Below are 26401 nucleotides of genomic sequence, written 5' to 3' on the forward strand. Positions count from 1 at the left end.
GTGTTGGTATTACTGTAGTTTAAAAGTAGAGGTTAACCCATTCAGCCAGTATAATCTTTTCATTTGTTTTCACATTTGTCATCACTGCACTCTGCCATACTTGTAGATTTCATTTGTATATGTAAAGATCAGAAAAAAGTGTATAAAAGTGATAAATACGGTGGTTGTGTTTCAGATTCAGAGACGTTTCACAGCATTAAAAATACAAAGACAAGAATTACTGGATAAAAAGCTAAGGGTTAGATTAGTACAGTGATTACAGCTCATTCTGAGCAGGACTTTGACGTCTGAGCCAAATTTCATGGCTTTTGGTTGGTTCTAAGAAAAACCATGGATGTCATCTTGTGTTTCAGTCCAGACCAAGGTGGTCAACCAAATGATTGACCAAATGACCAATATGGTGCTATGTTGCTAGCCTGGTAAAAACAGAAAACAGCTTAGCAGACAGACTAAAGAGTCACAAGCACTGTTGGCCAACACAGCAGTATTTCTGTAAAACTGTGGTTTCCTCCAGCGGGAAATTGAAGTCACGTACATTTGAGCATGTGAATGTGAGTGTTCACTAAATTATTTACCTAATAAAAAAAGAGACATATTTCTAGATGTTGGATTGTTCCTCCTAGTTTTTAATATCAAATACTTTCCCTTTCTTTTTATCAGATTAGAAATCAGCAGTAATTGCTGATATGTACCCAGTGTTGCGATTCACTAGTCCCTGAAAGATAGCTTTCAAATATGTGAGAGACTGCAGAGAGAGATTTAGGCTGTGATTGTGACTGGGGTTTTCCTGGTTTCAAGTGCTGAGATGACTTAACTGTATTCAAGTGTGGGAAGATTGTTCTTCTAGCCTTTCAACAGATGTGAATTACATGACTTTTTGATATTGATGTTTGTAGTGGGCAATTTGAATTGACCCTCTTGTCAAAAGTGGCATGTTTTAAACTGGAGTAAACAGAAGTGTATGATTAGAGCACAACAATATAATGCTACTTTCATTTTTGGGTTATCGTGCAAATGCCAACAAAGCTATCAGCCACACTGCCACCTACTGTTGTGAGTGAAGAAAGGTTGTAGACGGAGACGCACTGTAAATGTAAACAGAAAACAAACAGAAATATAATCCTGGCATCATAGACGGGAAAAACTAAAAATCCATGTTATGCCTTATATCAGTTTATTTTCAGTAGGACTGGTTTTACTGGTTATAAAAATAATATGAAAAAACTCAGTTGAATCAGTGGTCGTGTGTTGAAAATACACAGTAGTCACAGATGTTTGGCACCTGATTTATTGTATTTATTTATTCAATTTTAATCTCAAAATAAATCAAAACAAAAACACTGGGCAGTGAAATTACCATGGCAACATTCAGCCATGTGGCTGAGAATAGAAAAACACAAAATAATTTTACTAAAATAGTTTTCCCTTTGCAAATATATAATAAAAAAAAACTTTAAAAAAAACTACAAAGACTCACTTGAGTGCACAACACACATTCTTCCATGCTCTGACTTCATATTTGCTCTGCAGGTCAAACAAACAAACCGACTACCCTGTTTACATTCATTGAAGGAGCCTTTTTAAAAAATGTTTTCTTCTTATTTTGACTTCACAAATGTTTGCAAATGGTGCAAAACAAACTTTAAAACGTGTACACTGCTGACACCAGGGGAATATTTTAGAAATTATTTTGCTGCAAGGTAAAATCATTGTGAAAGACTAATTCAAAACAACAAAACCCTCATATATAGGCCCATAGTTCTCAAATATCTTTCTTACTGATTGGAAATAGTAAGACGCATACTTGCGAAAACGCACACACAGACATACACACACTTCTAAACCATGTACAAATGGAGGATATTTCACACCAAATTCTCAAGACAAGAAAACAAACAGCCTACCAACATTAAACATCCTTTTACAGCATGCATGTAAGATCTTGAAATGAAAAGTGAAAAGTAAAAAGCTGAACAAAATTAAAAATGACATTGACAACGATTTCCACTGGAAGAGCCAGCCAGTTTCTAACATTACACCTTTAGCAACAAGTGGATATGTTGAGGAGCAACAGTTCAGAGTGAGTTTACAGGTTAAAATATCTGTAAAGTTGTCAGCCAAGGGACCTGCCACAGTTTTCAGCATCTACAGCAAAGCAGAGGACACAGCTCATCTTTGAAAGACAGATGAGGGAGAGTTAGGAGCGAGAGGCGAGAGGCAAACGACAAACGTAAACACTTCCATTGTCATAAAAACACACACTCACACACACATACACGTACACACACTTACACACACACGAGATGAGACGCACGCGCTCTAGGATGCGGTGAACTTTCTGAGTGTGATGACGATGAGGGCGAGGAGGACAGACGCACCCAGGAAGACTGCTATAACGATGGCTGTGATGGCCCCCGGCCCCAGCACCCCTGTACACACACACACACACACACACACACAGGCAAAATACAAATAGTTATATTTTTAATAATCTGAATACATAAAAATATATGTGGTTGTGCTGAGAAAACCACTAGTGGTGTCAGTCTTCAGTCTTACCCTCCTCTTCATCCATGGCCTGGGGGTGTGTGGCATCCTCGTAGTCGCTGGTGAAGGACTGCTCTGTCAAGTCCTGGAAAGGGTCTTTGGTCGTGACATCACTGGGTGGTTCTCCAGACATGGTGTCCTGGTTGTCCCTGGCTGTTGACGCAGGGTCTGCGACTGTCTCTGCAAAAAAAAACGGTGACATGATATCACTCAATCCCCGTCCCTGCTGTGCAGTATTGACTTCTTGTTTTCTTAAGGCGGTAATTTCATTGCTAATGGCTCTGTTTGACTTTTCACTGAAGCCTTGGGGCTTAGCAGAGGCCTGGCTGTGTGCACGGCCCCGTCTGTCTGTAGCGACTCCAACAGCCTCTCTCTTGTCTCACTGGGTTAACGGCTCTGAGGCCTGTGCATAAGGATGTCTTTGTAGAGGATGAACATTTTGTGCGTTTGAGCTACAGGTAGCCTCTCAGCATGTTTCTCTTTTCCACAAGGACTCAGCCATGCTCGTCTTGTACCTCAAACAACAACAACACCCCGACAGAGGTTTGTTTGATTATTTCAGCTCAGTAGCAGATATTTTGTGCTATATTTTATACTTGAATACAAACAGCTTTAGGGGATTTTGTCACTATTTATGGGGCCCAGTTTCTGTACTCTGCTGTTTTGTCTCCTGCCAATCAGTCGTCTGTTCTCTGTCCATCCCAAATTGTCCTCTGACATTCTTCCCGTTTGAGCATGAAGTTACCCTGAGACTTTTCACACCTCTGCAGCAGCCAGAAGAACAGGGTCACTCCCACTCTCTCTCTCTCTCAGGGCCGCTATTCTGTTTCCCTACAACCTCTGCAAACTGCTAAAATGTTCAAGTTGCTCAGCTGCAGCCGTTTCTCTGTATAACTGAACAGCTGCACAACTTCGTTTGAAATTCAGAGAAACGGGAAAAATCTGATCTTCATCTCGCCTGAAAAAACAAACTCTTCGCTCACAAGCCCACCCATTCACACACTCACTGATTCACTCATCCTGTCCTCTGCTTGATGCATACCGACAAAACCCTAATCCAAACATATTTACACTCAGCTTATTTAATGCTACATATTTACTCTGTAGCCTCTGACGCCCTTGGTAAACTCTTTGACCCTGTTTCCCGTCTTTTCATCGCGTTCCTTTATCAGTGAAGCTTCATTTTATTGTCAGTACAAAAGCGGTAAACATGATTAGATTAGTAATAAACCAGTGTGATATAATTTCCTGTCTTCAGTTTCAGTATGTTGTGGTCTCTTCTGAACTCTGATTTGCACTTCTGATGTATTTTGATGCTGCCGTGTTGACTCTGCATCGTGTGCAGCTCCCTGTCCTGTAGCTGGCCGAAGGTCTGGAGGCCCGGGCCTCCGTCCAGCTCAGCCATCAATGAGGCCTTCAGCCGAGGGCACAAAAGGCAGCTTGTGCGGTCACGCGGGGCGGCGGGCTGCAACCAGTAACAACCAGCCAGGCCCAAACCAGGCACCGGCTGGGCACTGGATGTCAAACAAACTTGTTTATTAAATAGTCCCTGTGTGTAAAAGGCTGTGCCTTACGGACAGCTTGATTTAATAAGAAGGCAAAAAATAATAACACAATGTTTTCCGTTGGTGTTTGTTTCCACAAACAGGGGTTTACTCAAGCTTGTCATTTCTGTAAAATGGAATGAGTATACGTGAGAAAAACATTGGTCTTATGCAGTGTGTCAGTGGTTTCCATCTTCAGTTGACCAATATCAGATGAGTTCACATAACGCCCTCCACCAGCACCACCCATCATGCTCCAAATGTGTTCTCACTGTCAAGTTGGATGTTATTACTTTGTTACTGTTTATTCATTAGTTTAAGCTAATACTTAAATTGTTTGTCCATATTTCTTTTACTATTTCAGATGTTAGTTTGCAGTTTTCATCTATTACTTTGAGCCAAGCATGTTAATTGATTATCTGGGCTTTAAGTGATCTATTTAAACTATTAATCCACTCCTGAAGCTAACCATTACAACCTATCATTTGTATTCACGTGTCACAACCGAATCAGGTTCAGTTACAACTCCTCTGGTTATTCTGGTTGAGTTTCGATCCCTCCAACCACTAATGGCTGAACTGTCTCACGACACTATAATATAGTGTCGTGAGACAGTTCAGCCATATTATGTCACACTTTTTAAAGAAATAACCACAGACATCAGTGTAGTTATGTCTTCAAAGATGAACCTCGTTCTCTTACGCCACACAGGTCCAGACTGTGAGGAAGGCAGATTTAAGACACTAAAAACACAGAAGGCCATTTATCTGTTCAGGTCAGGATTTCACACCAGCTAGAGAGATGACAAAGTACGTAGACGGGTTTGTGTGAAAAGAAACTTTGCAGAGCATTGAAACCGCGAGTGATGCAGCATGACATGTTGTGTGTGTGTCCTTGCTTCACCCTCTTTAACTCCCACAGTCGGTGGCTACATTGTAAAATATCAGACAAATGACCAATGAGTTTTGACCATTGACTGAGTTTGGTTGTTAGAGCTGATCGTCACATCTGATAAAAAAAAACAAAACCCTTTTTTGTTTTAACACTCTGAGTTTCTCACACTGTCGATTTGAGGAAGATCAAAGAGTGTGACTAACTATCATACTCTTGCTTAAAACTTCTTATCTGACACATGATTATTTTTCCCGTGGTGACTCAGCTGACGAGGTAGTTCCCTGTGTGTTGGTACATAAAACCAAGCAGAGCGCTTTCATCCATCCCTCACTAACATTTCTCTTTGGTTTCCTTAACCTTTATCTAGCTGTGAAGTTGGCCTTTTAGAAAACTGTTTGCTTAGATGGTTGAAAAAAAAAATTCCCTGGTCTCCATCCACATAAGCTGCGATACACTGAAAATGTGTTGCCACCTCCAAATTGTACACTCAAGAGGAGGCTGCTGGGTATTTTTAGAGAGAAGCAGACAAGCGGTAGCACCGCAGTGTTAGAAACCACAACATGGTTTTGGGTCGCAGGCTTTTTTCTGTAACACTAAAAGTTTTGTGTCCCATGTTTAAAAAAAAAAAAGGGGGGAACAGTTCACAGCTGTGTTTTTTCTCTCAACAGGATAAGATCATCCTCACTGCCATCTTGACCTCTGCTCTAACCTCTGGGCCTGAGAACTGCTCAAACCAGAGATCTTTTTTTCTTCTTCTTCAAGCTTTGAGCGTGTGAAAAGAAAGAGGAACAAAGAAATATAGACAGAAGTAAGTGTATGCAAAGGAAAACCAGAGGTCTGTTGGTGTGAAATGCCACAGATATAAACACTTTCTACATCATAAAAAAAACCAACCTCTTGGATTAAAACGCAATCATTACCTGCTTTTTTTAACTACCACCTCCTCCTCACTTATCAAACAGACTCGGCTCCTGTGCGCCACTACCTGGAACCCGCACCGGCGCTACATAGAACCACTTCAGCCTGGTCTGAGGGCAGCGAGCTGGTTTTCAGTTTCATACAAACATCAGACATCATGAAAGCAACCGAGTCATCCTGTTTGTCAAAGAGCAGCTTTCACAGCCCCCAGAGCTTCAACAACTGCATCATTTACATCAGGCTGCTGCAGACTCACACATCCAAGTCTGAGAGAGAGAGAGAGAGAGTGTGTGTGTGTGTGTGTGAAAAGATGGCAAAAATGACACGTACACACACACACTTTTGATTTGATGCCTATGTGGGATTGAACAGCAGCCTGTTTATCTGCACACAGAGCTGATAAACAAGAACTTATAAGCATTTTAAAATATAAAATGTTAAACTTACACATTATTACATGTTCCACTAATTCAAGGAAACAGTGTTTGGCTGTGGAAAAGCTCAGCTAACATTCAAAATGAGCTGTTTTTTCCAATAACAAGGGGCTGGTGACTTCATTCAGATGCACTTGGTACAATTTCCTGCCACCATACTCGTAAAAAAAACAACTAAAAAACAGTTTCTTACCAGAGAAATGAAGGAAGTAAAAAAAGTGTCGGACCCAACAGAAAGTTTACCTGTGTGTACAAAGGCTACCAAGAGGCCGAGGAGCACCAGCAGGAAGACTCTGAAGATACTGCTGCGAACCATGGTGGTGGGCTGTGAGGGATGACCGTCAGGCAGAGGAAAGGAAAAGCGTCTCCAAAAGCTCCTTGAGGCGGCGGCGGCGGCGTCCAACGAGCAACTGAGCCTGGCAGAGGAGCAGGAGAGGAGTAGAGAGCCGGGAAAGGTAGGCAGCTCAGGGGTGGGACTAAGGTGAGCACAGGATTGTCTGGACAGTGTGGACTTTGTGAACACATCATCCCAGGGCCCACCCACTCCAAAACCCCTCCGACCACACAGTCGAAGTGCGTGGGGGGGGGGGGTAAACGTTCAGGAGCCACTGACCGGAGCCAAATTGCATCACGTCAAAGTGTCAGCTGGATATTTTACACTTTTACTCTTGGAGGGAATATCTGTCAGTAAAGAGATTCATTTTCACAACAGTGGTGAGTGGTGGGAGAGGAATTGCAATAGTTTAGTAATGAGGGATTGTTCAGTCAGTAGTAACCGGTGTACAACTTTTCAGCTGACACAGCAGCTGCTCTATCGGTTGCTGAGGAGTTCATTTCGAAATATCATATTGGAGGAATTGGCGTGTTTCATTTCCTGTTGCGGCTTTTCATATTGTGACCAATTTAAATGCCAGATAATACACCACAGCAAGCCTGTGAGAGTTTGGGCTTTTACTTCCTTAAATCCCAAAGTTTAGTATTTCAGATGTAACTGTATTTGTCTGTATGGCCAGCTGTCAGGAAAAGAGGAACGTCAGCAGACTGAGCGCGGTGTATAACTGAAAAAATGGGCATATTTATGATTATGAAACTAAACCGTCAGGATGAGTCATCAAAAATGTCCTATAGCTTGGTTACATTATAAACTCTGATGCCTGGCTTCACTTGTGTTCTTGTTGGTAAAACACATGTAACAGACTCCGTTAGATGTTGATTTAGTGTAGTACGACCGCTCAACTGCATACAGGTCTGGTGGATATTGTTTTCTTGAATGGTTCAGACAAAAGTGTGAACAGCCCACACATCAGACTGTTTTATTATTTCATACTGCAATAAAAAAGTATGACTCCAGCAGATCATTTTCATATATTATAATACAGATGCAGAGTTGAAAGTTTATTCTTTAAACAGCCTAGTATTTTACAGAAATAGATAACTACTTGGAACTTTTGAACATGTCCTTAAAACAGGACATAAGTGGGCACGAATCCTTGGGCTCTACTTTGCCGTCATTATCCATGAACACCCAGCAGAAAACACGGAGGGGGAAAAGGGGGGGGGGTTAAAGTGTAAGGGGGAAAACTTTCAATAAATAAAACAAAAACAATGGATATAATCTCTCTAACCTTTCTCATAATACCCCTACAAGCCCACCCATATATCCACACTTTAAGAAATCCCGTACAATTGAGGCCAAATTTGAAATTTGTTGTCACTGAGAGTTTCTACAACAGGACGTGTTTTGAGGCTGAGCAGCTGATGCCAACAGACATCAATGCCTCCGCAGATTCTCTCCAGTTCATTTGGCGATTGCTCTCTTGGCTTGTTGGATGCTCCATTGGCCAGTTAGCGCTAGTCCATTTCTCTCAAGGTTTTCCTCAGATCGTATAGGTCCGTTACACAAGAGGAAAACATACCCTGCCTCAGAGATCCCAGTTTGTTCACAATTGAGAATCAATGGGGAGTTATCAGAGTACGTCTGATAAATGGGAAACTGAAAATAGAAAGGTGAAAAGTCTTGGAAGCAGTCGAGGGCTGGGGCAGGTGTTGGGGTAAAACAGCTGCTGTTCAAACTGGATACAGTCAGTGGGGTTTGCTTGGCTGCAGTCCCTTAAAAGTCCTCCAAAGTCTCAATCTCTCCCATATTCAATCTCTCGGATGACGCATTCACGGAAAAACCTGGGAATCGAAAAAGACACAAAGATCATGTGAGCAGATGGGACACGAAAAGACACGACGAGTCTCTTCAGACTTCCCAGATTGGGCAGCAGACGGGCGTTTGGCCTCACCTAGAAGGCTGGGGTCTGCACGGACCATCTTCTGTTTCTTTTTCTTCTTCCCTGAGGTGACGGTCTCAAAGCGCTGCTGCTGGCCACTCGTATGGTTCGACTGGTAGAGCGACGAAGATCCTGTTCCACCCCAGACAGAATCCTTGGCAGGAGAGAGAGATGTGGATTTAAATGCTGTTCTAACATGAACAAACTTTAGAAAATACCATCGACTTGATTAGGGCCCCGGTGCATTTTGATGAATTTGGCACCAATTAAAAATGGCAGGAGGTGAGTTAAGTTGTAAGTATGTTTTACATATCACATATCAGTTTCTCTAAATCTGCACAAAGCTAGAGCTAGAGATAATAATTATTCAATGCTATGATAACAGCGATTTTCTAAATATTATATCCATTATTATTTGTCTTTCAACAAGTAGGTCAGGTTAACCTATATTCAAATTAACCTTGTAAAATTTGAGATGCTCTGACCACAAAAAAGGAGAAGTAAATTTTAAATTAGATACGTGATTTGTCGATTATCTAAACAGATGCTATTCATTCTGACTAATCACTGCACTTCTGCATTAAATTTCACAACATCTGATACCAACAACAGAGATAGATCCATTTATGTGTATATTTCTAGGAACGATTACTGGCAAGTTATTTTGTCAATGAATGGGCTTTAGGTGAAATAGTTTAAATGAGGAATCAGACTCCTCCTGTGTCAAACAAAAAAAAATTCTGGTGGTTGAAGAGCAGTAAAGAAGCGGACCAGAGGGTGTGAGCACTGCGGATAAAGACAGTTCTGCCTTCGAAAGCTGTGGTGCCGACGCTAAATGTGTTTTGAACCAAGGAAAAGAGAAAAGCTCCAGTTAAGACTTTAAAAGGATGTGATGCGTAATATGTGAGGATCATATGGGCACATTTGTTCTTCATCCTCATAAGGAAACAACGAATAAGCAGTGTAATGCCTCTTTTGGGGCTGATCCAAAGGCGTGACGCAAGATAAGATTCACACCAGAAATGCAAACAACAGCAGTCGTCATGGAGTGAGTGTGATGGCGTCGGCTGTGTCAGATGACTTGCTCCGATTGGTTTGAATGTGCCAGGCAGAAATACCTCTGAGCAAAAATCTAATTCAGGGGGAGAAAAAGGAAGACGCTTTTTTTGATCCTCTTACGAGTCTCGCATGGATTCACAAGGCAAAATGGGACCAGAGCATTTGGTGTCCATATGCTGAGCCTTTATATAACTGGTAGCTCTACAGTCATGCTCACCTGCTGCTGTCTGAGGGCTTGCTGTTGGTTTTGCGGCGCCTGTTTCTGTTGGTTCGCGTTCTGTTTGGCACGACGTTCCAGGAACTGCTTGGCAAAGTCCTTGGCCTCGGGAGTGTCCCCCAAATAGGCCCTGATGTAGTCGTGCACCTCGTACGGAGAGTCCACTTCTTTCAGGAAGGAAGCGAAAGTAGGAACTGGCGGGGAAACAGATGGAGAATATTTCTGAGTTTTGGCGTCCAAACACTGGCCCCGTCCACAGCAGTGGGTGGAGTGACTTTGCAAAACATATTTTTAAAGACGTACCATCCAGATTGTTGGCTGTGTTGAGGGTGTGCAGGGTTTGCTCACACCATTGCATAAAGGTGTCCTGCTGGCTCTTATTGACCCCCTGGAACAACTTTAGCAGCTTCTCCTCCTCTTCTACCTTCTTATTGGCTCGCCCACTCACAGAGTTACTGCATGTGCACAAACAAAAAACGCAAGAGGAAGACAAAAGCAAGTCATTAGGAGCTGTGAATTACTCATATCCTTCATATTGCAAGTCATGCTTTTCATCAGAGGTTGTGACTAAGACATTCTTAATAAATACCTGAGGTTGGCGTTGCCTTTGTTGTTCTTCTGCGTGCTGCCTTTCTTGGTTGGAGGAGGTTGTTGAACGGCCTCCTTCACCGCCTCGTCCCAGAAGCCCATGTTGGAGTTGTGGGTGTCACCCCAGATACTGCTGGAGTCTGAGCCCCAGTTAGTGCAGCTGCTTGTGTTGACAGAGCCCCACACCGAGTTACTCAGAGTCGTCTGTGAAGAGAGCAAGATACCGTTATTGGCCTAACTCCTCCCTCTAGAGAGTCAAGGGACATTTTTCCAGCTCAGATTTATCTTTCAATCGTCTCAAATAGGGCTGCCCCCGACCAAAGATTTTCTTATTCGACCAATAGTCGTCATTTAGGGCGATTAGTCGACCAATCAAACAAAAAACAAAACAAAACTGACAGCGAGTGAGTGTCACGACTTCCTGTATCTGGTCCTTCAAATTAAAAACCCTATAGCCTTTCATATACAGTTCAGTCATATTGATTTTGACTTAATTTAGACAAGACACCGCTCCAAATATATATATATATATATATTTTTTTTTTCCTGTGACCAATCGACCAATTAAATTTTGGTCGACTATTTGGGAACAGCCCTAGTCTCAAATGCCCCTCGTTGTTTTTAGTTGTTTTTCATGTTATTACACAGTAACACAAAAAGTCTAAAATCTACACATTTAAAAGCTGTGATTAGTCAGGTTCAAGTTCAAACTCTTCTTTCCCCAGAGATAACTTGAGATTTTTAGAGTTAAAAAGGTAAACATGTGACCGTCCTGTCCAAAGATCTGTGTGGTGAACCTGGTCAGTAGCAGACATGTTTTAGCACTGATTTTACAGGATATTTCTTGTAGCATCCAACTCTGCATAACATAATAATAGCTTTTATCCTTTTTCAGCCAATCAGAAACTTAAAAAAAAAAAAGATACATACTTCACGTACGGTTCTGTTTTGAGTGCGGGTCTGTTGGGTGACAATGGGGTGGTGCGGTGGTTGCTGCTGCTGCTGCTGTTGCTGCTGCTCCTTCCGCTGTTTCATCTGCTGCGCTTCCTCCCTCTGAATCTCCAGCAAAGACTTGGTAGCAACCGGCTGCTTTGCCACGCTGCCCCACCCAGACAGCTTGGACTGGGGCTGCTGAGCCTGCTGCAGAGCCTGCTGCTGCTGTAGCTTCAGGAGCTCCAGCTGCTGACGCCGCTGCTGTGGGTTGGCGCAGGACAAGGAGGGTCAGGCTCAATGGGAATACGTTGGTGTGCAAGTCATTTGTGTTATAGCAAAATGGCATTTTGTCATGCACAATATTAAAAAAAACAACAACATTGCTCATAACTCACTAGGGGCAAGAGCACACTAATGTTACCAGAGTAACTGAGCAGCCTGCTGTTTGCCGTCCTTACCTCCTCCCGCGTCTGTCGTTCTCGCTCCTCTTCCAGTTTCTGGATCTCGGCCAGAGACAGGGCGTTCTGAGTCTGGTTTAAAGCGTTGGACGACTGCTGGCCCCACTTTGAAGACGAAGGAAGCTGAAAAACAATGTACAGTTTTGTCAGATTTTAATATAACTTATATTGTCATTATTCGCTTCTTGCTGACAAATCCCGCGTCCCCACCTTCATTTGTGCCAGCTGCTGCTGCTGCTGCTGCTGCTGAAGTCTCCTGAGGGCTTCTTGCTGCTGCTGCCTCTGTCTCTGCAGCTCCTGCTGTCTTTGGGCTTCCTGCTCTCTCCGTTTCTGCTCCTCCTGTTGCTGTTGGGCGAGAACGGCCGCCGCTGCAGCAGCCGCGGCCTCCTCCTCTGCCCGCTTCTCCTCCTCATGCCTCCTCAAAGCTTCAAGCTCCTCCTGCTTTCTCCGCTCCTCTTCCTGGTGAGGTAGACAACATCGCAAGCTGAGGAAACATTTCATAACTCCAGACGGACGTTTGGTACAGAGCATGTTTTCATTAGCTGACCTGTTTGCGGAGGAACTCTTCTCGTTTCTTTCTCTCCTCCTCTTCTCTTCGCCTCTCTTCTATTCTTCGGAGAGCTTCCTCCTGTGCCAGTCTCTCCTCTTCTTCTTTTTGTTTCCGTTGTGCCTCTTCTTGCTCTCGCTGCCGCCTCAGAGCTTCTTCCTAAAGATTTACATTGGGTCAGTATCAATGCCTTCGAAAAACAATTCACCATAATGCTGTTCTAACACTCAACCTGTTTTTGCCGTGCCAACTCCTCTTCTTCCAAGCGTTTGCGTTCCTCCTCTTGTCGGGCCCTCAGGGCCTCCTCCAAACGTTTCCTTTCCTCTTCCTCCCTTTTGGCTCTCATATCTGCCTCACGCCTCTCCTGCTCCAACTGTTCAATACAAGATAAAAATACACAACGGTTATTATCTATAGTGATACTCTATGCATATTTACGTCTCTAAATCCTAAAGTTATTTTGTTCCTGCGTACCTCTTCATATGTCAACCAATATGTTGACATATCAGAAGCCTACTGCAGAGTCTAATTTGTATGTTTGTAAAACATTTTTAGGACTTACAAATACCCCTTATGTTTTTTGTTTTTTTTTAGAATTGATGCCAATTTGGGTAAAATATTTTGTTACTGTACTCTAAGTACAGTAACTATCACTTCCACTGGACCAAGAAAACAGAAGTTCTCTTCACCCTCGTCTTCTCCAACTGTTGCATCTGCTCGATGGTTGGAGCCTGTGCCATGGAGTCTATAGGTAAATCCCACACACTGCTGCCATCCCATGCTGCTGGGGAGGACACAATAGGATGCATTAGACCTGCTGCAACATGACATTGCAAAAATAAATAAACCAGTGCTGATCAAAGACTCAAACTCACTGCTTGGAGCAGCTGGTTGGAGGTTTGGTGTGCAGGAGGCCTGAGAGGATGGATTCTGCATTTCCCATACAGAACCAGAGTCTGGGACAGATAGGGATCGGGTGACAGGAGGTAGGAGGCTCTCTGACGCTCTTCAGTGAGATGAGAAAACAACACATTAATAAATATAATGCTCACTTCATGTGTATGCAGGTTACGATTTACAGGCAGGGTTGACGCGTATGTCCAGTGATGCGAGTGCCAACCTTAACTTGAGTGTCTGGTATTGCTGTAGTAGCAGGTTGATCTGCTGTTGGTGCTGCTGCTGCTGTTGAAGAGGAGCTGAGCTGAGGGCTGCAGCTTTCTGCTGGGCCAGGGCATGAGCATACTGCTGCCTGAAAGGAGGAAGACAAGGGAACAAGGGGAATTAGAGGAAATGGAAACTTCTGTCTTAATAATTTATTTTTTGAAATATTAATATAGAGGAATAGTTTGGATAAATCTATCATTGCAAATTAAAGGATGGAGTCTGCCTACTTTTCATACCAATGTCTGCTTTCTGGTGTGTGCCAGTAAAGGGCATGTGGTATAAATCTGTGTCTGTGTTAAAGTAAATGTCAGATGTGGGACTGCTGTACCTGAGGTGGTATTGATACTGGAGCTGCTGTAATTGGTAGAGGTTGAGAGCAGTGAGCTCCTGCTGCCTCTTCAACCTCTCCTGATCACCATCACCCTGGATCACATCAAGAGACACAGAGTGAGGACAATCGCGCCGGTCCAACAGGCAAAAGACAGCAACAGATATAAGGTGTCGAACAGAGCCGACAGCTTTGAGTTTGGACGACTTCCAGTTATAGAAGGCTAAAACTGATATTTCTATATTTTCCAATAATTCAGTATATAGAACTATGAGTTTCTTTGTCTTTGAGAATTCAAAACGCCAATCTCCATAACAAACAAATACATAAATACATAGAAATAGGAACCTCGCATTCTTTCCCAGGTGATTGATGCTACACATTCACTTGGTTGAACTGTAAAAGTAGCTGCTTCAGTTGCTTCCATGTTAATTTTTCATTTCATTTGTTTAAAATCCAGACTGGAGCAGCCGCGTGTTTAACAAGATTTCAGCTATGACTTGATGATGATGAAAGATTGGAGGTCCTTGCAACACTCGGATACATAAGGGATTTCTCTGAGTGGAACACAACACCATCTACAGGTCGTGGCTGGTGTTGGCAACTAGTGCTTTATCACAAAGCAAACCCTCGGATATAAGGAATGAAACAGACCAGACAGTGAAATGAATGAATACCTGTAGAGGTGGAGGTGCCGGTCCTGGAGTGAACGGTACCCTCCCCCATATCTTCATAATCTCGCCAAGTGGTTGAAATACATCATCGCACCCTCTTTTGACTAACAGAGACACGGTGAAGTAACCGGCCTGAAACCACTCGGTCATCTCCTGGTTACTGAATGGACCTGAAGGAAAGGAAATAGGAGCCGTTTCAGAAATAGAGTAGTTTAAGTCGCCTTTTTTCAGCACATAAAATCTCCTCCCTTCTTACCCTGTATCTCCCCCTGGGGGTCTTTGTAGAACCACTTCAGAGCAGCTTCATGGGTGAGCGGCAGGCCTGCGGGTTTGGGCTTCTCTGAAGCTTTTACTGCAAGTCTGTCATCATCCACCACACTGTCCTGTAGGTAGGCCACCATCTTTTCTGCCTCCTGAGGGGCAGTTGTCAAAAGTTATACGCAGCTCATCGGTATGTGTGCATCAATACAACCAAACCTAAACAGTCAGCTCATTGTTGGAGGTTTAGAGGACATACAGGTGACTGTTTTCCCAGTGTTTTAAGGACAATTAAGCATTAATCATGAATCGGAAAAAGGGAAGTCACCTCTCTGGTATCAGTAGACTTAAGGGGTCCATGCATACCAGTTAAGTGTCAGTGAAGCTTTGTGTCAAAGTCTGCTAACTTGCCTGCTCAAAGTGTTTCAGTCCCTCATCTTCATCTGTGTCGTGTGGCACAGCGGTTGGCCTGCCAATAGGTGCCATCATATTTGACGGGAAAGGCAAAGGATTGTTCATCGCCACTGGAATTTCCATGGGCTTTTGCTGTGGTAGCTGAATGCTTGGCGATGGAATAGATACTTCTGCATTGAACAGGAGAAGGAAATGGCAGATGTTAGAGCAGTTTCGTGGTAGGTAGAGCATAAGATGTACAGGTGCATCTCAATAAATTAGAATATAATGGAAAAGTTTATTTATGTCAGTACTTAAATTCAAAAAGTGAAACTAACACATTATATAGACAGATACATTACACACAGAATGAAACATTTCATGTCTTAATTTATTTTTTAATTGTAATGATTATGGCTAACATTTAATGATAACCTATTTTTGAATATTACAAGAGACTAATTAAAGGGACAACGAGGAGTTTCGGAAAGCAAAGTATTTTCACACCACATTTCCCATGAGCCTCTGCGCGCACAGTGAAATTCTTGGCCGGCACAAGACAGACGAAAGCGAAATTATTTGGCAAGAATGTTTTCATTAATCAAGAATGAAAGTCAGAGGTTCGAAGACGATCAGATACCGTCGTAGTTCCAACCATAAACGATGCCAACTAGCGATCTCGTGGCTTTATTCCCATGACCTGCCGGGCAGCGTCTGGGAAACCGAAACTAGGAAATGCTGGGCGAGCCGACCACTAAATAATAATATAAAAATAACTAAAGACAACACGATATATTTATTGAAAATGGACCCATTAACAAGTGTGGGTAACATAGATTCATCCATATTAATATGAGAATCTTTCATAACCATAAGAAAACTCCTCGGGGTCTCTTCAAAAAAAGCATTTTTAATATGGAAATGTTGGCCTTCTGAAAAGTGTGTCCATCTACATGCACAGAATATCATGGGAAAGTCCATTTCCAGTAGTTCAAGTTAAATTGCCCCAACCAAGTACTAACTAATTGAGATGCACCTGTAGATACTTCTCTACATCCACTGTGAAACTGAAGAGCGACAATCTCACCTGTCCGGGTGGTGGAGATGTGGGTCATGGGTAGGGACTCCAGCATGCTGTTAGACATGGGGACGTGCAGGGGGATTTTGCAGGGCTCTGGTGGGTGGTCGAGGGGTGGCTGCCGTTCAGCTGGCCGCTCCGGCTCTTCTGGTCTGCTGAGCTGGCTGGGGGGCAAAGACTGGACAGAGACCTGAGGCTCCGAGACTGGGGGAGCAACAGGTGGAGCCTCCTCAGACACTCTGGCCAACTCTGTTTAAAAACAAACAAACAAAACAAAAGAAAACACGATGTCACAGTTCAGTTGATCTTTAACCACTTGGATATAAAATGTAACTGGTGTTAATGATTAGCAAATCAATTTGTGATTACAGTGTCATGAAAAACCACCAAAATCTAATCACTTCTTCCTTGTTTGTGCCAAATCTTGATGAGTTCCTGGGATACTGTGTTCACAAACCAAATGCCATGTTGACCTTTGACCAGTAGGTTCTTCCTCGAGTCCAAGTTAATGTCTGGGCAAAGGTTTACCGACTACACTGCATTCACATAATGGGCTATACACACAGATGAATTAACAACTTAAAAAGATTATACTTCTATACCTAACTGTTTATGAACTGTGCTTTTTCCAATACCATTTCATGTATTACTAAAATGTTATTTTGTATCAAACCATGTGGACCAACATGATCATTATGACATTTGCATACCAGCGTTTGTACACAGGTGTTATGACGGCAAAATGGCACAGACCAGTGTAAACTGCATTCAGCTGGATTACTATTTGTGAAATCGCAGCATTGGTTAAGATTAACTTTCTGCGAAAAAGTCACTAAAAACAGGTGGCTAATCCCAAATCCATTAGATTTCATGTCGAAGCTTTTTCAATGCAATTAACATATCTCGAAAAATGTTTTATATGTATTGAAGTGACTAACCTTTCCGGTCAGCTTCTCGCTTCTCCATTTCTGTTTCTTTGGTCTCCTTGGACTGAATGTCCTCCTCCTCCAGGCCTTCCTCACACTCTTCCAGGGGCTTGAACTCAAGCTCTGCCTCTTCCAATATCGGCTCCTTGGAGGCTTTCTGATAATGGAACAAAAAGCACAACCTCAGAAAATCTGATTACAGTATAATCCTATTCATAATTCGCATTTCCATGTTAATAGGCAAGGTGATGATCTGCGCCCAAATATCTTGCAGTAACAAGTCACTTAATGTGAAATAAAAGTCACATCAATACTCTGTTTCACATAAATCCCAACTTAATTTCATTGATTTAATTAAAACTCAGGTGTCCTTGTACCTTGAGAGAGAGAAAGGCCCCTGATGAGTCAAAGGTGCCCGCCTCCTCGTCTGCATCCTCCAGACACCACTCTGGCAAGCTGTCTCTCTCATCTTCCAGGCTGCCGCTGCCTGACCGTGGCCTCCTGTATCCACGCTCGTCTTCTCTTGCATCGAACGGGAAACGGCGGCGCTGATCTGGGTGTTCCCGCCACCCTGCTGACCGTGGCCCATCTGTACAAGACAGGAAAATTGTCAGAAAGGTACAACTAATCCCATGACTGGAATCGGCTTCGTTGAGATGGACGGCCAACATTTGGCCACCACTAGTGGAACTGAACAAAGTACGTCCACATTCGTTAACACATGATGACGGCATCAGGGCTCTACAGTGCGAGCAATTCACTCGCATTTGCCCCTAAAAAAATACATGTGCGAACCGGGAAAATGATTTAGGCGCACAGTGTGCGAGTAAAGAGCACAACCTAGTTTATCTGCGACAGTTCAAAAACTACAAATCCCACAATTCTCTGGCACCAGTAGTCACATGTAAGGGAGAAAAGAGGCAACAACACCACACCGTTACCTGTTGTATGTTGGCCTCAGGCTCGGCTGACTGTAGCACTACAGTGACTTCAGAGTCAAAGAGGAGTAGGGCTGCCACAAACGATTATTTTGATAGTCGACTAGTCACCGACTATTTTTTTCGATTAGTCGACTAATCGGATCATACGTAAATTGAATGTAAAACATACAGCTTATCGCACCAGCATGCAGCTGCCCTTATATACCATCATTAGCTTTCAGCTTGAAGTGTTTAAGGTAAAAATAAAGAAAATTAAGATGATAGTTCATTAAACTTTTAATGAAATATGCAGCTTTAACTGTAGCATAAAGTGCAAACAGCTGAGTAAAATAAGGATAAGGCACTGGCCTAAACAACACCAAAATAAATACTTAAAGGTTTTTTGTCTTTCCTTCATTTGTCTCTGGCATTAAACATAGCTACATTTAAATAAAATGAGGTGGACACCTGAAACTAAGGAATTGTTCACAATAATAAAGTTTTGGTAGGCTTATCATTCAAATATAACTTGTGCTCAGTGTAAATAATAGGAGTCGTTCTGTTAAAAAAAAATCAAATAGTTTATAAGACAATCGTCTTGTCTGAAAAAATGTAAATGTTCCCTTTTTACTGTCACAGAAGGAGAAACATGGAAAGACTCCACCAGAAAGTTCTGTGTGAAACTGTCAAATGAAAACAAGTGAAACTGAGGTGCAGCTCAAACTCTGCAAGGTGCGGACTGTGATGAGAAGCTACCGGAAAATATTGACGTAGTTTTACGCTGGGAGAGAAGACTTCCTCGTTAAGATGAGCGCTCATTCCGTGACCAGGACGCTGTGACCAGACGCGGTAACGTTCTAGTTCTCCAACACCGATCTCAAAGTCCACGATTTTATTTTTAAATGACGGACGGCTGTTTTTCAGTCCGTGATTTAAAACGGTGGAGCGGCGGTACCGCTCCTAGCGCTTCTCATTTAAAATGACGAGAGAGAGAGAGGGAGGGAGAGGAGCGGCGGTGGCGGCGGCGGCGGGCGGGGGGTTACACCGGTGCCACTTGATGAGGGACGAGACAGGTAGAGAGAGAAAAGAGAGAGACCACCTGTAAACTCACCCTGAGTGAGTGAGTGCACGTGTGTATGTGTGGTGGGCGGCTGCAGCGGCGGGTGCGTGTGTGGAAGGTGCTGCAGCAGTTTTGAGAGAAAAACAAAGTTTAAAAAAAAGAAAAGAAACGACGCATCGACTATTAAATTAGTTGTCGACGATTTTAATAGTCGACGTAGTCGTGACTAGTCGACTAATCGTGGCAGCCCTAAAGAGGAGCAGCACGTCGCTGTGTTGGACTGTTCTGATTTAGTTAAGAAGACACTGCACAGAGTCAGGTGTGCAGAACCAGCCTTGGTGCTGCTGCCGCCTCACTGGGCCACCACCGACCCGTATGATAAAACACCACAAAGCCGTGTACGATCGCTGCGTGGCTAAAATGCTGATGGCCAGGGACTGGCAAGTTAAATATTCGCTGACATGGGTCACTGAGTGAAGAGTTTGGAAGTATAACTTAACATGAACGCAGCTCAAACCGACCCGGTGATCAGCAGTACAGCATGTCACGTTTGACCCTCAACATTATTCAAGGGTTAACCCCTTAAAGGCCACCTGCCTGTGGGTTGCATTGCTTCTAATGCATGCTGGGCCCACCAGTAGGCCAGTGAATTAAATGAATAATGTGTTGCATAAAAACATTTTTTATTCCGCTCCCAGACATTTTACTTTAGGAGCACATGTGCTCTTTGGGAAAAATGTTAGCGTAGAGCCCCGAGTATGACTTCTTTTCCAAATGCAACACAGGAAAGGGAAGAGGACATCGGTGTGCCCTTCAACTGTCCCTCTTATACTAAATGTTTCCATAATGGATATCCACTTCAGTCATAATATTCTGATAACGATAAACTGGAAGGAAAACACAGAGATGAAGAACATCTCTTAATCCAAGTTGGTTATATGGTAAAACATCTATTCTCCTGTCGCTATAATGAAATAATATAAACCCCACAGCAATACACAGGTCCTGACTCACAGATGTACCTTATTCTGAAACAGGCCAGACTATAAAAATGGTGGTACAACACAAATACATTTATCCCAGATAATTTATCAAGGATAAATGTATTGGTAATGTGGTCAGTGCTGTGCCCACCTGGGCTCGGGGGGCACCACCGGTCACTGTCCCGTCGAGAACCCGCCAGGTGCCAGCCCCCCTCATCATCCTCACCGTTCTGATCATCTCGAGAAGTACGCCAGTTCTCACTCTCCGAGCGCGTGAAGTCGTGCTTCCTCGGCAGGCCTGGCACGACGTCCTCGTAGTTTCCTCGGACTGCAAAGAGCAGTGGGTTGATTAAAAGTGCAGTCGTCACCATTACAGCAATTAAAGACAAAGCATGTCACGTCCACTAACAAATCTGAACTTCCTGTTGCTCAATAGTTAAACAAACTTACTGTGATTCATCGGAAAATGTCCTGGAGCAGCTTCTGTCAGGTTCACAGAGAGGAGCAGATAGTAGAGGTAAGCCAGCGTATTTGCCAATGAGTCAATGCCATGATGTCACGTATTGATTATTTGACCAAAAAAGAAAGTAACACTAACCTGGGTCTTTCCGACCTGGCTTTTCAAACCTTCTGTCTCCCCTGCAGAGAAAAGAAATCATCCATTATGCAACATCATGACTAAGGAGATATTAAACTGCTGTCTCGCAAAAACTTAAACTTAACATGTACAGATTGTCAAAACATTGTCAAAACAAGGTCACATGTTTCACAACAAATCTTGCCACAAATACGTCTTTCAATACCTTTCTTCCCAGCTCTGGGAGCGATGCATCTCCCTCCCTCCACGACCAAAACCTTCCACATCATCAAAACTTCTTTGGTAAAACCCTCCATCTCCTCTCCCCCGGCCTGAAAGCAATCACAAGGTGAAGCAGCCGAATATGATCTGGCTGTATGTTAGCCAGTGCAACCGTGCAGCATGAATTAAACTATAGGTAGCATACCATAGTCAACATGACCACAGGACGCACCTTGGTCCAAACACTGGCACAACATATTCAGATTTCCCACAACAGGTGACCACACACGAAGGCAACCGAACTACGGTCACCCACTGTAAATAATCTGCTGAATCATAATGCTGTAGCTACACCAAACCAACAGCTGTGGTTTTTAATTCATCTGTCTACTTCCTGATTCATAGGCAATATCTATAACAGTAATAATCCAGTTTGACTGTAAGACGCTCCATTTATAATCTAGGCACCAATTGCGCCAGGACCCAGTGTTGGGGCCATGCCGACCTATAAATCCTTGGATATTCATGAAATTTGTTTAAACACATCATTAAGGATTTAATTCATATTTGTTGAAATGTTGTCAACACATCTTTTTCATATCTGGATTAGGGCATGGCATGTCAGGAGGGGCTCTGGCTGCTCAACAATCACAGGAATTTAAAGCATGCATCAGGTGACACATCAAAATATACATCTAAAAACTAAGCCCCTGTTAATTTTTAGGGCAGGCAAACAGGGACCTAGTAACTCCAAAAAGCTATGGAAAATACAGTATGCAGCTTTAACTGACTGTAAAATATATGTAATTTTAAACAGGGGTTTTCCCATGCTTAAGGCACATTAATTATGAGTTCAAGCAGCTGGGGTCCAAGTATGCTGAGTAAGCACAACACCTACAGGGTGCTAATATTACATCCCTCGTGTCAAGCTGTGGCCAAACTGGTGGGATTCTTCGAAGGCATCTTAACTATCTGCAGTTGTTGTGACTCTAAAGCTGCACAGACAGAATGTCTAAGTAGCTATAATTGGCTCTTTTAAACAATGAAATTCACCTTACTGCTTCCAATGTGTCAGTTCCCCCTGCAGACACGTATTCTTGACAAGATAAAGAAGACACAGCGTATCTACGTGTGACTTCAGTTAAAAATCTTACCTCTACCCCTTGAGGTACTTCGGCCTCTTGGTGCTCCTACTATCGGACCGCCTCCTCGGCCTGTCAGCCGAAGTACTGCCGCACTGTTTACAGACATGGAAAAATTTCTCTGCAAATACAGACAGGAGGGGAGGGGGTGGCATGGGGGACAAAGAGCCAGCTCTCAGCACTCTTGTTGGCACCTGTTCTTTGTTTCATACTCTAATTATCAAGAGTTCCAAGTAATGGCAATAAGAGGCCGTCTGGAGGAGATAAGTCAGAAAATCGTTCTGATCTTATCATTTCTCACCAAGACAGTGACCTCCTATCATGACAAGTTCTCCTACCTGTTCCTCCTCTGTAAAAGACACGAGTGCCAGAGGCGGTAAGGGTTCCTCTTGCAATATTGGCAGGAACTCCTTGTCATGTAGGTCTATAGGGATCTGGGGAGAAAAACAGACAATCAGGAAACGATCAGGGAAGATGCAAGTCTAATCTCAGCAGCATCATAATGTACCGGTAATATGCATGCCTTATTGGCTGCCAGCCTTCATCAACAGCTAAGATACCCACCTTGTTATCCTTTACATAAAGTGCTAACATTTCTTCTCTCCCGTAGCGATAGTCTGCAAGTTTATACTTTGGCAACGCAGGTGAGAGGGGTGGAGAGGCAACAATGTTGCTGCTTCCACCACCGCCACCACTGCCACCACCACCTCCAGACAGGGCACGGAGCCTAGAGAGAGAGAGAGAGGGGTTAGTATGAGCAGAGGGGACAGAGGAAGGAGAGACAACACTAAAGCTGAGGTAGCAATTGACACGTCTGGACATGTATGGAGAAGTTGCACAGTGCCCCAAAAGAAAAACCAGTTTCACAACCGATGAATCACTTGTCATTTTAGAGACTTGTGCCAAATCAATTACCATTCTGGTCCAAAGTTAAGTGTCTGGGTTTCGGCCATTCTTTCTTGATGTTCTACAAATATAAGAGGAGAAAATGATTACAACCACTCAGTGTATACACCTTGAAGCATCACAGTATTGCATTTCTTTTTACACAAACTTAATCTGAAAAAAATCAAATAAAAATAAAAATACTTTTATGATGCCCATTTCACATTTCTAATCTTGACTATAATGTTTGTTTTTTCCACACTGATAAATGCTCTAAACAATTCCCGAGCATCCAAAGTCACAACTCAAAATATCTTCATTTGTTTAACCGTAAACAAAGATAGGCTACACATTTCAAAAATCATGCAAAAACAAGTAAAACAGGAAATCCTCACATTTGACAAGCTGGACATGGAAAATGCCATTTAAACTTGTTTTGTTTTTTTAAACTGCAAGGATTAATAAACCACCTAATTTGCTGCAGATTAGTGTTACTTCAATTGTCTGACTTTTAATTGTTTGAGAAGTTGTTTAAACTTTAGTTCAACAACTAAAAGTACATTTTGTGTCAGAAAAATCAATGTACTGCAACTACTATATAAGGGCAACAGAATCCCCAAATGCACAATTTATATAGTTGTTACCTAACAAATGTAATGTGGTCTCCTCGTCAGCTAAACTTTATTTCTTTCAAACTGAGACACAACATCTAACAGGGCACAGTTGGGTTGGACAAAATTTAGTCAAAAGTTTTAGTTTTTAGTTACTCGCGTTGGATATACAGCCCATCCCACTAGCAGACACAACCAGTGTACAATTTCAATCTGCTGAAGCTATTTTAGGAAGTCTCCCAGCCTGCAAGGAGGGTATGTCAGACACCTGTAATTGACAACGGAGGGGGGTCTTCAACTGCAAAATAAGATCATCGAAAAATAATCCCGTGATGTCAACAAGACTAATCGTTTGTTTTACACGAATATCTTCTATGCTAAGACTTTACCCTACACAAAAGGGTTTATTAAGCAGCGAGACTTTCCCAAATATCGGGCACACACACAGCACACTCACAATACCAATGACCATATGGAAGTCAGGTTGAGCCACGTGTAAGTGGGAAGGGTAGCGCAAACTTATCTGAAGTAACCAGCATTTCTCACAACTCTAATAATAAACCCTCTAATAATAAACTTTTTCCCCCCCAGTTAAATTAAAATAAAAATTAAGCCACCTGCATGGCTGAGTTTCGGCGTCGTAATGACGAGTCGCCTAACTTACAATAATTAGGAGTCAAGAGTCAGCACTCGTCAAATGAACAATCTGTTCAAAACAACACAACTTTAACTACCGAGGTCACAAACTTGTACTTTTGATGGGAGCGGGGGATAGATAACATCGAGGGGGGAAAAAACCCTACTGACCACTGAATGTTTTGTAATAAAGTTGTTCAGCTTGTTTCTTCATGTAAAGGGCCAGTAGTACACCACAGGAGCAGTGTGTTATCGACAGTAAGAGGAAGAAGGCAGGAGCACTGAACAGGCCGAGCCGTGGTTAAAAGCTAACCTCGGTGACTTTACTGAATCGTACTGAAAGACTTCACATTTACAATGCTAAAAAAAAAAAATAAAGAAATAAAAAAGCTGCGGTTAATACTTTGGGAGTTTCCTGTTTGAAATCACCTCGGTTATCATTCACATACACATACGCTAAGCTAACGCAGCTAACAGCTAAGCCTGACCAGTCAAATAAACAACTTTAGATATTTATTTCCTAGCATGTTAGTAACTGACATTAGCTAACGTGTCCCCTAACGGCTGGCAGTTGGGTCGCAGTTATGTATGAGGACGGTCGGAGATTTATAAACTATTATTTTAAGAGTTACTTTCAACATGCTGATGATAATTTAACCGACCGTCAAGAAGACGACAGCAGCAGCGGTGGCTCTACCTGCTGCCTGCCTGCCTGCCAGCACCTCGGCTCGGCTATAGCTTTAGCTTAGCTTAGCTTATTAGCATAGCATAGCAGCAGTCTGTTGCTGCTCGTGTATCGCTGCATGTCTCGAGTCAAGCTAATGCAGATGAATTGGCACTAATTTAACTCCCTCTTTAGAGCTGGGGCCGTGTCATGTATTATATTTATTTAAATACATCGCTGCTGCTAACGGCGTAAAGATAATCTCTCTCTACTACTCTATCCTCAGCCAGTCAGTCAGTCAGCATTAGCAGCTAACGTTAGCCACCGCCTAGCTACACGCGGCCTTCCGGAGCAGCAGCCTGGACCCACAACAACATCGAGGGCCGGACGCGGACACACACAGGCACTGGGGCCCGCTGCTGCAAGGCCGAGTACAAAAAAAAAACATGGTGGGTTTTTTTAGCAAGCAAACAGTCCCATTGCACGGCAGCTCGTCGCAACATGGTCCTCTGACATGACACTACTTTTAAATGAACGCTTTCTCCCCCACCTGAGCTAGTGTATTAATCAAACTTTGGCTGTCTCTTACCTCTGCTTGATCTGACAGCACAAGGTTTGTATGCGAGTTGTGTGTGGCTCTCTGGGCTCTCTCTCTCTCTCTCTCTCGCTCTCTCACTAGCTCACCCTCTCTCTCTCTCCGTTTTCGACAAGATGGCTGAGTGCGGGTCACATGACCACAGATAAACCCCGTACGTACGCCGTGGTAAAACAAAAATCTGCTGACTGGTACGTATTATTCTCAGACAACGAGGTGAATTTATTTGACCACTAGTATTTACTGTCCTTATGTTATATAATATACGTCTGCTGCTGTGAATATTACCCACTCAGACATATACCATCAGCCACGTTATGTTAATTATTATTTAGCTATAAAGCCAGGTGCCACTTTGTTTACACCTATTCAAAGTATTCAGGTGTTCAGGAAGAAGGGCACCGGACTACTTGTACACGCCACCCCTCCTCCCACTCACAGTGATGTGTTTAAACTTCTCATACACCTATCTACCCTCTAAATGTCTTTTCAAATGCCTACGATACCTTTAAAACTACATTTTTACAACGGTTGACTTTCAATATTATCACTTGAGTAGCTTACAGGTATTTTTCTGTTTGCTCGTTCACAAGACCTAAACGTCTTGCATGCACATAATATTAGAATTAGAAATGAAAACCCTACACTGTACACTTTTCAAGGGGTTTTGGACTTTGGATTAATATTTGTTCACGTGACTGTGGCTGCTGCTTTTGCAGTGAGAGATTGCTCTTCACGATTATATCCGTTACATGGCTCATGTTTACACAAAATGAAAAAAAAAAAGTGCAGTCACCTTCAAACCTAATAGTTTAAGTTAGTTATTTAGCGCTAATTTAACAGGTAACATTTACAGCATTATTAATTTTG

General features: G+C 42.9%; 2 protein-coding genes across 10 annotated transcripts; both read right to left on the minus strand.

Annotated features, from left to right (window-relative positions):
- Window positions 1-1277: 1277 nt before the first annotated feature.
- snorc (secondary ossification center associated regulator of chondrocyte maturation) lies at window positions 1278-6820 on the minus strand. 2 transcript variants are annotated; one of them, XM_085805149.1, is made up of 4 exons: window positions 6581-6775; window positions 2560-2727; window positions 2295-2429; window positions 1977-2173 (listed from the first exon to the last, which is right to left on the minus strand). In XM_085805149.1, exons 1-3 carry the CDS (start codon window positions 6651-6653, stop codon window positions 2320-2322), a joined length of 351 nt encoding a protein of 116 aa, XP_085661275.1. In that variant the 5' UTR covers window positions 6654-6775; the 3' UTR covers window positions 1977-2173; window positions 2295-2319. The 2 variants fall into 2 exon arrangements, with proteins under 2 accessions (XP_085661274.1, XP_085661275.1); XM_085805148.1 differs by having other exon boundaries at window positions 1278-2429; window positions 6581-6820.
- An 816-nt stretch (window positions 6821-7636) lies between these two features.
- gigyf2 (GRB10 interacting GYF protein 2) lies at window positions 7637-25601 on the minus strand. Of its 8 annotated transcripts, none has more exons than XM_085805145.1 (29): window positions 25526-25601; window positions 23056-23107; window positions 22705-22867; window positions 22479-22574; window positions 22153-22261; window positions 21003-21108; window positions 20798-20838; window positions 20650-20682; window positions 20426-20527; window positions 17614-17825; window positions 17249-17393; window positions 16320-16559; window positions 15251-15423; window positions 14838-14994; window positions 14585-14751; window positions 13908-14002; window positions 13536-13664; window positions 13291-13421; window positions 13105-13196; window positions 12648-12788; window positions 12416-12574; window positions 12079-12327; window positions 11869-11991; window positions 11417-11671; window positions 10479-10681; window positions 10193-10344; window positions 9890-10083; window positions 8626-8767; window positions 7637-8515 (listed from the first exon to the last, which is right to left on the minus strand). In XM_085805145.1, exons 2-29 carry the CDS (start codon window positions 23091-23093, stop codon window positions 8448-8450), a joined length of 3915 nt encoding a protein of 1304 aa, XP_085661271.1. In that variant the 5' UTR covers window positions 23094-23107; window positions 25526-25601; the 3' UTR covers window positions 7637-8447. The 8 variants fall into 8 exon arrangements, with proteins under 8 accessions (XP_085661271.1, XP_085661269.1, XP_085661270.1 ...); XM_085805143.1 differs by having other exon boundaries at window positions 11408-11671; XM_085805144.1 differs by having other exon boundaries at window positions 13105-13199.
- Between the last annotated feature and the right edge of the window lie 800 nt (window positions 25602-26401).

This window comes from Trachurus japonicus, chromosome 17 (assembly GCF_045865225.1).
Source record: "Trachurus japonicus isolate A0001 chromosome 17, Traja_1.0".
Lineage (NCBI taxonomy): Eukaryota > Metazoa > Chordata > Actinopteri > Carangiformes > Carangidae > Trachurus > Trachurus japonicus.